Raw genomic sequence first — 12,686 nt, 5'->3', positions numbered from 1 at the left:
ACTGCCTGTGTCAGGCTGGGCATCATCCCAGCCACATGTGGGTATGGGATGTAAAAATCACTTTTAATGAAGTCTAGCTGCTAGCTTGGGAAGTCGGCCCATCTGTTCTAGAAGAACTAGTTCATCCAGGCCCCAGAATTCCTGGCTCTGCCACAAGACCAGGCTGTGGCTTGTGTTTAAGCTGTTTAGAGATGAAGTGAAGGTACCTTGATCTGCTCAGGATTTTATTACTGAAAACTATGAATGGCCTGTGTTACTCTAAAATTGTGCTTTAGAGCACAATGATCTGTCTTAAGCCCCTTTGCATTATCAAAGTGGAAGATGCTACATTTTCATTGTCTGTTCTGTTCACTTCTGAAGACACTAAATTGGCACTAATTAGACAAATTGTTCTACTTTTTGGTATGCCCGTAAAGCCTCCTGGAGGGGAGGAAAAAAAGAGTATGCTTGTAAATGTTGTGTTTTTGGTTGTTTTTTTTTTTGACATCTAAAAATCACGCAAGATGGTAAAACAACCCCTACAGCTGCACATTCCTTCTCAATGTACCCAAAGAGAGAGCCTACTCTGTCAAAGCTAAATATTTGAATTACAAATGGTGGGGTTGTAGATTTTGGTACTTTTTCAACTGTTGGATATATTACTACCTATTTTCCTCTCCCTTTCCTAAGCTATGCCTCTTGGATTAGGAAGATGGATTCCATATAACCACCTGGGTTGCTTGCAAACAGATTCTCCATGAATCTTTTGATTTCCAGCTCTTTAGTGAGGTAGGCATGTGAGAGATGCCCCCAGAAAGAAGTATCCAAAAAAAGAAAGAGAAATTGTTTAGAAGCTACAAGATCTTAACAAAGGAATAGATGTGGATTGATTGAATTGTCTTCTTCAGAGGGTTCATTTTTGAGACAGAAAGGATAACTAATTACACATTCTAATCCTGATGGTAATTTAGACCCTTCCTCCATTCTTTTAAAAAATTTATTCATTTATTTGTTTACTCAGCACAAATTATTGAATGTCACCCATGTTCAGGCACCAGGTTAGGTGCAGCATTGCAGCGGTGAGCAAAATGGGCTCAGTCCCTACTAGCAGAGCAGCCTTCCACTAACAGGACATTCATATGTGCTGCAAAGGACTAACATGGGTTGATTGAGAGACTTGCTGAAAGGGAAGAAGGAATCGGAATCTTTTTTGTTTGAGTTAAAAGCATGTGGTCTTAGAGCAGGGACCCTGGTGCCTGGGTCTTTATGCTGATGTGTTTCTCAGCCCCTGCACTGGAATTGCAGTCGTTCCTTCCCCTGGCACTCAGCACCACTCCCTCTGCTGCCCATCACCGGCAGCTTTGGAGAAGAAAAGCAGCATTCATCCTCCAGAAAGGCAAGGTCCCCTTTCTTAGGATTTATTAATAGATTCTTAATTTCTCTTCATAAGATTTTTTTTTTAATTCTTAAAAAATTTTATTTATACAAGAACTGGGGTACAGGCCAGAGGCACAGGAGGGTGAGAGAATTCACCAGAGACAGAACAGGGAGCAGAACAGGCAGATGGACTGAAAGCACTTCTGAGGGGAGCAGTAGGTGAACAAGGAGAGGTCTGCTGCACCATGTGGGAATCTCCCTGGCCGGCTGGGAATTGAACCCATGCTGCAGAGGCTGTGGACAGCTTCACAGTGCTGTGCCTAACCCACTGTGCCACCGGGGAGGCTCTCTCTTTATAAATCTTAATTCTAATTTACCTGTGAAGAAACTGAAAACATTGTTCAGAAATTGAATTACTAAAGTCACCTCTTTATTGCCTTTAGCTGGACTATGGCAAGACTGTTCCAGACTGGGAGACTTTACTTCTGAAATTCTCAAATTAATTTCTTCATAGCCTATCAAAGGTGTCATTATAATAGCAACTAATATGTTTTGAATTCTATGTGCCAGTCACATTTCTGAACACCTGTGAGTATTATATGTAATCCTCACTACCCTGTGAGTTAGGTTGTATTGTTATCTCTTTATACAGAGGAAAAAACAGGCTGAGAAACAACCAGTGATTTTAGGAGCGTTGGTCAGATGCAGGAATATAACTCTGAAACCTCTTCTCTTTGTTGCAACTTTTTTTTTTTTTAAAAAGATTTATTTATTTATGCATGCAAGAGCTAGGGTGCAAGCCAGAGATGCGGGGAGGTGAGAGGATTCACCAGAGGCAGAGCAGGGAACAGAACAGGCAGACTGACTGAAATATACTGCTGAGGGGAACAGCGGCCGAGACAGGAGAGGTCTGCTGCGCCATGTAGGTTGCTCCCTGGCCGACTGGGGATCGAACTCGGTGCTGCCATGCTGCTGAGGCTGCCGAGGCTGCGGATTACTTCATAGTGAAGGTGCTTTAACCCCTTGCGCCACCAGGGAGGCCCATCTTTGTTGCAACTTTTGCAGCCTTGTGGTATATGCTTCCCTGAGTCCCTTATACATAGATTCCAAGTTTTATTTCCCAGTTGCTGAGCATTGCCTTAGAAACTGGAGTTCATTGTTTGGAATGTAAATTGTATCAAGATGCCTGAGGTTTGAAAGCAGAATTGACCCTTCTGAAGCAATGGTTTCTAGTTATCTCTACTATCCTGTTTACCAAGCTGCGCCTTTTGATGTGGAAGTAAGCAAGGGGCAAAACTAGTTTGATTTTTGGATTTAGCTTTCTTGTACCTGGATTTGAACAGACATGGAACAAGTTGGTTATTGATTTTCTTCTTTTCTCCCTTTCTCACCTTTCATTCCATTTCTCATTCTCCTTTCCCCATCCCACTTCTATTCCCAACCAGGTATATCTTTGCAAAGAATCTTTATGAAAATGGTTCCCTCAGTGACATCGAATGGCATATCTATCAGGACTGGCATTCCTTTCTCCTCCAGGAGTTTGCCTCCCGGCTCAGATTACATGGCTTAATCTACCTTCAGGCTACTCCTCAGGTAAGGCAGAACCTAAAACCCTGGACAGAAGGGCCATAGGAAACTTTTCCCAGCCCCTGATCTTCTGGTTGAAAAAATTAATTAGTGGGTGTCATCCAGAGTACAGAGAACCCTAGGTAAGCACCCTCTAGTTCTAGCATTGAGCATCCATGATCTCTCTGCAGCTGAGGATTAAAGCGATTGGCTGCATTGAAAGGATCCCTGTTGATGTAGCAACAACATAGAGCAAACTGGGAATTACTTTTGTCACCCAGGGTAACTCTTATCAGGTGGGCGCTCTTATCAGGTAATCATAGTCAGTTGCTTCAGCTTTTCCTTCCCTCTAACTGGGTTGTCAGAATCAGTCTTGATGGTTTCCTGCATAGGATGTGGGGTAGAAGAGAAGGAAGTTTTCTCACCTCATCCTGATACTGCCCTAATTTATAGCCCTCTTTGAACCATGAGGAGGCCCCTGGTTAGGCAGGAGGGACTATGGTAGCTGTATTGCATGACTTGACTCAGCCTAGCCACAATAAGGTGATGACTTGGCAGGAGCACTGAAGTCTTCACAGACCGTGGGTCAGTGGCCTCGGCTGCTGCCGATTGGCAGTCACCATGGGCAACCCCTGGAAACCTTTCCCCTAGAAATAAATAGTCTAAGGTTTAAAGGGGGTCTGTGAAATCCAGTGGCTCAGACTAGATCTCTACAGGCTCTTCTGGAGTAGGGTACCTACTCAAGGCAGGTCAAGATGGCTTTTGGGAGATGTATTTCTCTTAGTTTTTGAGACATAAATGTAATGTTTAGTCAAATGCTGAATATACCATTTAGGAGGAAAAGCTCCCCTCAGACTAGAGGCCATGGTTTTTAGAGACAGGGCTGAGCCTGTAGACAGAAGAAAACCTGAGATCAGATTGAGCAGGGTCAGAAAATGACCATGTACGAGAGCCCTGTCATGCATACTCCAGAAGACTGGAAAGAAGGGCTTCGCCCCAGGGAGGCAGCAGCCATGAAAAAGGCCCTAGAATTGATGGAACCACATTTGGGGTGGGAAGGGTCTCTATTTCAGGAGTTTCTGGATGTTGTGTGGTAGAAGCGAAATCTTAAGAGGAAATAAAGAGATTCCACAGAAATAAATAGTCTAAGGTTTACTATTTAGGTTTTAGACTATTAAATAATCTAAGGTTTAAAGTGAAACTGAATTAGAGATTCATTTAAGCTGAGTAAATTTTCTGTGAAAAGAACCAAGCTGAAATTATTGATAGAGACATTAATAACAAAGTGACCAACTGGGTCACATTTATATTATTTCTTTCAGGAGTCTTCTTTGCCTGAGAATAGGAGTAGAAGAGGCAAATTATGAAGGCGACTGTACTTTAGGGGTGAGGATAGAGTCAGTGGCTAGGGGAAAGGATACTTTTGCCAAAGAGGAAAACTAGAAGTAGCTGAGGGTAGGGTCCAGGTAGGGAGGGAAGTCCTGGCCCCAGGGAGAGGTCGTGGCTTGAGCCAAGGACCAGTGAGGGTGCTGTGAACTTGTATGAGTGAAGATTATGGTTGAAATTTGAAGAGGTGACAGATTTCCTGTAGGGGTCATGGGATAACTGAAAGAAACAGTAGGTTGGGAAGCTGAGCATCAGAATTGAGAGAACTGCCCTAACCTTTTCTAAGAGAAGTAGAACTTTAGTGTAACAGCTCAGCACCATGAAGAAAGTGTTAGCTTGAGGAAGTGGCTGTACTCATTCTTGGGTCAAACAGGGTACTGGGCTAGGTGCAGAGGCTTGTTTCTGGGACCTGGGCACTGAGACCCAGTAGGGAAGGCAGAAGTCTTCCTCCCTTCTGAGCACTCTGAATGATTTTGTGAAAAGGGACAATGATGAAAACGATGGGGGTGGTGATCATGATGATGAATTGTAGCTCAGTCATCTTTTGAGAGGGTTTAGTTGAGATTATTTCAACTGAGATAGAATGAAGAGAGTTGAAGGATTATTGTATCTTAGTAGAAAAAAATAGCTTTCTTATTTTGAGATTGAATGGGGATTTTGGTGCTATTTTGATGGCATTGGGGTCAGGGGCCCAGGAATGCTCATATCTTTTCCCCAACCTCATCCCCTTCTGTGAGAATTGGAGGCAGCAACATCCAAGAGAAAAACAAGTGAAACAGGGCCTCCGGGTGGCGCAGGCAGTTGAACGCAGCACTGTGAAGCTGTCTGCAGCCTCTGCAGTGCCGGTTTGATCCCGGCCGGCCGGGGAGATACCCACATGGCGCAGCAGACCTCTCCTGTCTCACCCGCTGCTTCCCTCAGCAGTGTATTTCAGTCAGTCTGCCTGTTCTGTTCCCTGCTCTGTCTCTGGTGAATCCTCTCACCCTCCCGTGCATCTGGCCTGTACCCCAGCTCTTGTATAAATAAATAAATCTTTAAAAAAAAAAAAAAGAGGGCCTCCCCGGTGGCGCAGTGGTAGAGCGCTGGGTTGCGAAGCTACCCACGGCCTCTGCAGCGCCGGTTCTATCCCCGGCTGCTCCCCGGCCACCAGAGGAGGGTCCCACATGGCGCGCAGATCTCTCCTGCCGCCCGCTGCTCCCTTCAGCAGTGTACTTCGGTCCTTCTGCCTGCTCTGCTCCCCACTCTGGCTCTGGTGAATTCTCTCACCCTCCCGCGCTTCTGACTGTACCCAGTGCATGTATAAACAAACACACAAACAAATAAATAAATAAATGAATAAAATACATGCCTCTTTAAGAAATAAATAAAGAAAAGAAAAGAAAAAAAAAGAAGAAAAAGAAAAACAAGTGAAACATCTGTTTAAAAGCTGTTCAGGGGTTGGGCCTCCCTAGTGGCGCAGCAGTTGAACACTGGGTTGCGAAGCTGCCCGCAGCCTCTGCAGTGCCAGTTCGATCCCCGGCTGCTCCCCGGCCACTGGAGGAGGGTCCCACATGGCGCGCAGACCTCTCCTGCCGCCCGCTGCTCCCCTCAGCAGTGTACTTCGGCCCTTCTGCCTGTTCTGCTCCCTGCTCTGGCTCTGGTGAATTCTCTCACCCTCCCGTGCTTCTGACTGTACCCAGTGCTTGTATAAATAAATAAATTTATAAAAAAAAAAAAAAAAAAAGCTGTTCAGGGGCCTCCCTGGTGGTGCAGGAGGTTGAGCACCACACTGTGAAGCTGTCCGCAGCCTCTGCAGCGCGGGTTCGATCCTGGCCAGCAGGCGAGAATCCCACATGGCCAGCAGACCTCTCCTGTCTCGCCCACTGCTCCCGTCAGCAGTGTATTTTGTCAGTCTGCCTGTTCTGTTCCTGGCTCTGATTCTGGTGAATCCTCTCACCCTCCTGCGCATCTGGCCTGTACCCTGGTTCTTGTATAAAAGTAAATAAATCTTTAAAAAAATTTTAAAAATAAAAAAAAGCTGTGCAGGTGCCCAGTGCTCCCATGCAAAGTCCTTGAAATGCTGGGTGTGGAGCTTGTGAGATGGACCTATGTAGGGGCTTTTGCTCCTTTCTGCCTACTCTACCCTAAATTCTGAAGCACAGTAGGCAAGTCAATAATTAAAAAGAAAATCAGAAGAGAAATGATGGCCTCATCTCCCCAGGTGCATGGAGTCAGGAAAATAGAGTGCAGTGTGCCTCAAAAAGGTCAAGAAAGACCTGCTGGGGACTGCTTGCAGCCTGGAGATGGTTTGCAGGAAATACTGGGAACAGGTGGCACTAGGAAAGCACAGACTACTAAGGACAGATCCCTGAGCAGTCAGAGTTCAGTCATTGCCTCTTGACTCTGGGAAGTCTAAGCAGCAGCTTATCCTGGGGAGGTAGGGAAAGGGGGCAGATGGGAAGGAGGGTCCCCCTGCTGTTTGCAACTACACTCTCTTTCCTGTTCACATTCAGGTATCTCCTTCCTGTGGGATATTTTAATAAAGAATTTATTTATTGTTACCACATGAGTAAAATAAGAACTATGGCCAATGTTTGACAGACTAAGAGACAAACTAGATTTCTGAGGGGAAAAGTTTGTTCTGTAAAGCAAATGAATAGTAAAAAGGGAGAGTTTAGCATCAGTGTTTGCCTGCAAGCAATAAATGAATAATACCTTTACTAAAAACAATTATTCTGTCCTTATATATAATTGAAAACAAAAAGCCACATTTTTTTAAATGTGCATTTTTCATTAATTCCAATAGTATTTTTAATTTCAATAGTAAAGAGTTAAATTAGGTAGTTTTGCTGTGCTTAGAAATCCTGAAGCTGCCTTGATGGTAGGAATGTAAATAAGTTAACCTCTGGGGAGGCAGTCCAGCAGAATATACTAGCAAGTGCTTTGACCTGTTAACTTGCTCCTTGGAATTTGCTCCATCAGTACTCAATGTGTTCCATGGCTAGAATGGCTCATGTGCAAGGTGGTGTTGAGCATATTACTGAAAACAACAAACCCAAGTAGCCATCAGTAGAGACCAGAACAAAAAAAAAAAAAAAGAGGCAAGAATGAAAATAGAAATGGAAAAGATTGGGCCTCCCTAGTGGTGCAAGGGGTTAAAGCACCGCGCTATGAAGCAATCCACATCCACGGCAGCATGAGTTCGATCCCCGGCCAGCCAGGTAACAACCCACATGGCGAGACAGACCTCTCCTGTCTTGGCCACTGCTCCCCTCAGCAGTGTATTTCAGTCCATCTGCCTGTTCTCTTCCCACTCTGTCTTGGTGAATCCTCTCACACCCCGCATCTCTGGCCTGCACCCCAAGTCTTGTATGCATAAATAAATCTTAAAAATATATATATATAAAAAGAGTAGAGCTTGCTTATTTCATTAAAAAAAAATGGAGGGGGCCTCCCCAGTGGCGCAGCGGTTGATCGCTGGCTTGCGAAGCTGCCTGCAGCCTCTGCAGCACCAGTTCGATCCCCGGCTGTTCCCCGGCCACCGGAGGAGGGTCCCTCATGGCACGCAGACCTCTCCTGCCTCCCACTGCTCCCCTCAGCAGTGAACTGCGGTCCTTCTGCCTGCTCTGCTCCCCGCTCTGGCTCTGGTGAATTCTCTCACCCTCCCACGCTTCTGACTGTACCCACTGCTTGTATAAATAAATAAACAAGCAAACAAACAAACAAAAAAAGAGTTCCCCTTTAAAAAAAATAATAATAATGCTGCAATAAACATAATGCATTTCTCTCGATCTCTCTCTTAAAAAAAAAATGGAAAAGATTGAAGTGTGACAACAAGATAAATGGAAATAGAGATGAGGTTAAAAATTAAATAAATTCATGCCACAAATATTTGTTGATCCCCTACCCTGTGCTCAGCCTGTACAAAATCAACTCTGACCTGCCCCTTGGAACTCCCGTAAGGACTGGGCCCTGGGACTGCCCTCTGTCCAAGGCAGCTAAAATGCCTCTGTTGCTCTAGAGCCCAACAGAACACCAGGCTCTTAAAGTTTGGTTCGGCAACCTGGAGCCAGAGGTTAAAGGGGAGCTCTTGCCACTGCTACTAACTTCTCTTTGTCTGCCAGAGTCCACATTGCTACCTCCCTCACCTGAAGTGTTGTACTTAAGATTCAGACTCTCATGGTTGAGCACTTAATTTGCTATTTTGCAGATTTTATTTATTATCTAAGTAAATTATAAAATCCTGAGAATGAAGACTTAATCTAAGTTTGGGACACTTAATAATTGAGTGGGGAAAGGGAGCGACAAGAATAGATAAGTACTTGAAGTATTAACCTTTTGGATCTTACTCTTAATTTGAATAGTTGAACATAAGACTGTCAGTGAAATTTGCTTATGTAATTTTGTTTCCCTAGAAGAAAGGATGTGAAGGAAAAGCAAATGTCATGTCTTTGTGAAGATTGCATACTACTTTTGGGAATAAAGTTTACATCTGGGAATAAAGTTTTTTTAAGTGATTGAAAGAGGGAAATCCTAAATAATGGGTTAATCCATTTGTTCTTCCCAGGACAGATGACACCGAATAACAAAATGTTTGCCAGACAAAAGCAGGCAATTAAGACAGAATAAACATCTGAAGCAAAAGTTTTGCAATGTGAAAGAGCTTTTCTTGCCCACAGGAAGGCAAATCTGGCTGAAGCAGTGTGCCCAGGAAGTTGATAGTAGAGACACAGGAGCGTGGTCAGACTCCGAAGAGCCTGTGTGATGGGTTCAGGAGTGAAATTCTCTGAGCCAGTGTGCCCCAAACTTTTCTATTAATTGACAGCAGAATAAAATGATGCACACTCAGGAAAGGGTAAGAGAGCAGAGGAAAGGTAGTCTCAAGCCTCATTTTTAAAAATTTGTTTTACCTATGCAGATTTTGCATTCTACTCCAGAGTGAGTGTTTGATAAGGTATTAAAGAGCAGCTTCAAGCTACCTATCATTTTGTAAATGTAATGCCTTTCATACTTCCTTGTACCTGAGGATTATGACTGCCGGCAGTATGGAGCCTGTGAGGTATTTCAGTGAAGAGAGTTGTGCCCTAATACTGCCATGCTGTGGAAGGGCGGACCAAGGGGAGTGAACTGGAAGGAGAGAACACTTTTGCTAGGAACTTGACAAGCCTTACCTCAGAGACTCTTGTAGGGGTGAATGGAGGATGAGGAAATGGAAGCCCATAAAGAATGTACCATTAGTACATGGTAAGGACAGAAATTAATCCACGATGTTCTCACCATAAGGCCCGAGCTCTTGCCACTTTACCATCTCCAGGAAGCAGAGAGCAGGAAAGTGCTTGTCATGGTCCAGTGAGGTGATAAGGACCTTACTAGGGAAGAAGTGAGAGAGTGGCCAGGAAAGAACCAACTGGAGAAAGATGAAAGAGAATTCAGTGACTTCCTGTATGTGGTTGGGAAGAGGGGAAAAAAGGGAAATTTCATGTTCCCAGGATGGGTAATGTTTCCATTAACCTGATTGAACAAGAAAACAAGCAGCAGAAATAAAGTTGTGGCTTCTAGCACCTGGGATAGACACCATAAGCGGGTCTTAGAGGCTAAAACAGCAGTATAACAGTTTAGTGAATATAACAAGTGTGTTCATCAGCCTGGGGGTTGTCTTTTAGGTTTGTTTGAAGCGACTGTGCCGGAGGGCCAGGCAAGAGGAGAAAGGAATAGAGCTGGCCTATCTGGAACAGATTCATGGTCAACACGAAGCCTGGCTTGTTCACAAGACTACCAAGTAAGTAGAGAAGAGAGAGGACAGAGACTTGCCTCCCTCATTCAAACTGTTAAAGCATAAAGGGACATACACTTCCATAAGAAGGTTCCGAATGTTTTGGAAATGCTTGGAAAGGTCAAGCATCATCCAACTCAGTAATTTAATATTGGATATAATCTGTATATTCCAAAAGGCTTTTGTTTAGATTCTGTTTCTCCATCTTTTTGTTGTTGTTGTTCTCTAGATTAAACATTATGATTGTTGATGTTGTTGGGGGGAAAGGATGTCCTGAGAAAACTCCACAAATAGGTTTTATGGACCCCACCCCCACCCCAAACCAAAGAGATCCAAGACACCAAGGACTACAAATCCCATAATGTCATCACCACCAAAGGGAGGATTGCTGGGAACTGTGGGTGGAGTTAAGCAGCCAGGTTTGGTATATAACCAGACATGTGGTTCTTGGGGGCCCTTGATTTTTCATTGGCTTACAGCATGCTGTTGGGGTTCCAGATCAGCAGAACTGGTTGGATGCTTTCACCAATTTCTCTCTCTTTCTCCCTGGGTTATTCATTTCTTCATTTCCGCTTTTTGTAAACAAACCCTTTATTACCCTTTTTGTGTGTACCTGTGGTTGAGTCTCATTATAAGTCCCTTTTAAGCGCGTGGGTGAGGACCCACAGTCAGGCAACCCATTTCACATTGGGGCTGCCCTGTAACAATGGTGATATAGTTAACTGTCAGGGTGATGGGCTGAAAGTTTTTAGAAACAATGTCCGTTTTATTATATGCTTTTCCTCCCCCAGGGTTGGTTTGCTGTCGCCTTAAAGTGTCTGGGGCTCAGACCTTCATTATCAGCCCCAAGACTAAAAAGAAATTTCAACCCTCTTTTTATTGGCCAACTTTATTGAATTATCTTTTTCTTTAGCTGCTGGTTTACATGCAGTTTCATTGAGTCTCCTACCTTTAGTCCCGGCCTCTGAATAATAATAATAATTATTATTATTCTATGCCTCTGAATAATAATAATTATTATTACTATTGTATTAATTATTTTGAACATGTGAAACCTGGCTTGCTTTTTTTCTGTTTTCTGTCCTCTGAATATTCATGCTTCTTACAGGCTACACTTTGAGACTCTGCTGAACATTCCAGTGCTGGTGTTGGATGTCAATGATGATTTTTCTGAAGAAGGAACCAAACAGGAAGAACTCCTGGAAAAGGTGGGGAAGACCTTAACTTTTGCTTTCTAGTGATTGTACTTTTATCTTTGCTTCAAACCTCAGTATAATGGTTCTTATGCTTGTGCTTCAATTTGCATGTCACACTCCAAAGCCTGTGGGATCTTGTATAAGTTACAAATAAAATCCCTGTTCTCTAAAGTATTTTAGACTAATAATTATTAAATAATGAACGTGTAGTGTGTGATTCCCAACTAATTTCCCCCTCTGAGTTATTCTAGAACTAGGGAAATGCAACTTCTGGATTCTGATCCAACCTCTGCCACTTGATGTATGACCCTGGGACATCACATTTCATCTCTGTGCCTATGTTCCCTTCCTCACAAAAACCTCATGGGCTTGGCCTTGTGGATGGGCTAGTAGATAGTCTGCTGAAAGTATAAAATTTAACTTCTGGTTTTTCTCTTCCCCTCAGGTAAACACCTTTGTAAAGAACCTGTAATCATGTTCTGGAATGTTCTGTTTGTCTCTCTGACTTTCTGAAGCTAGAAATATATTGAGTGGATCATGTTTCCATCCCTATTCCCATTCCCTTTTACCTAACCCTGGAGTGCTCTGACACTTGATGCATGGCTTATGTTACTAGATGTTGCTATTTTTTTATATCTCAAGAACTGCTAAAATAAAGTGTATTTAAGTTTTGGGTTTTTTTTTTACTGATCCAGTTGTTCATTCGTTCAGCATGTCTCTATTGGTGTCTCTGAACTCCCATTTAAACTAGCAAATTTTGCCAGAGAAAAGCCTTAACTTTTTTTCTTGAATCTTTTACCACAAGACTTCTTTATGTGACCCCTTGTTCCTTTTGACCTGCCAAGGCAGGAATTGCTCCCAGCACCATCCCTCAAGCCCTGCCATGGGCAGAGGAGAAGTAAAGTATCTCAGGTGGACATTAAAGGGTAAGCTTCCAGAGCCAGAAAATGAAGACCAAACTCCAGAAAGCTCCTTAATATCTTCCCATCCAGCACTCTTGGTATGAGGGCTGGTGGGGGGAAATTTAGATCTTTGTCCTAGAGCTGAAAAGCCTGAACAAATGGAAGGAGAGAGAACATATCAGGAATCCAAAAGTTCAGCACCTGATGATTAGGGTTTGGTCATCGCTGCACTCTGACCTGTTCTGAACACCAAGTGAGCTCCATGTGACCTTCATGGAGCCAGTCTGTCTCTGCTCAAAAGAAAGAAAATAGTTTTATGTGTTGCATTTTTAAGTTTTAAGGACAGTGTACAGTCATGCTGTATAACATCATTTCGGTTCCTACTGCCCAGTGACATCACAGAGCACACTGCCAGAGTGCTGCAGGAGTAGTAAGTCATGGATGACCCAGCTCCCCTTTCAGGATGCCCTCAGAACTGTTAAATCAGGGATACAGGGAAGCACTGTTTAGAGAATAAGACACACAATG

At 43.6% G+C, this 12,686-nt stretch overlaps 1 protein-coding gene across 2 annotated transcripts in view; it reads left to right on the top strand.

Annotated features, from left to right (window-relative positions):
- The window catches only part of DGUOK (deoxyguanosine kinase), a gene marked incomplete at both ends in the record, with an annotated part of 46,769 nt that extends 35,041 nt beyond the window's left edge, over positions 1-11,728 (top strand). The window contains 4 exons of one of the 2 annotated variants that reach the window (XM_084235678.1): positions 2,802-2,949; positions 9,951-10,066; positions 11,169-11,268; positions 11,702-11,728. In XM_084235678.1, coding sequence (XP_084091804.1) covers positions 2,802-2,949; positions 9,951-10,066; positions 11,169-11,268; positions 11,702-11,728 — 391 coding nt within the window. Of the gene's footprint in view, positions 1-2,801; positions 2,950-9,950; positions 10,067-11,168; positions 11,299-11,701 lie in introns of those variants that run through there. The other variant, XM_084235677.1, reaches the window with a different exon arrangement.
- Between the last annotated feature and the right edge of the window lie 958 nt (positions 11,729-12,686).

This window comes from Talpa europaea (assembly GCF_964194135.1).
Source record: "Talpa europaea genome assembly, chromosome: 6".
In the NCBI taxonomy this organism is placed as follows: Eukaryota; Metazoa; Chordata; class Mammalia; order Eulipotyphla; family Talpidae; genus Talpa; species Talpa europaea.
The sequence above is the reverse complement of the archived record's forward strand: the minus strand, read 5'-3'. Positions and strand labels throughout refer to the sequence as shown.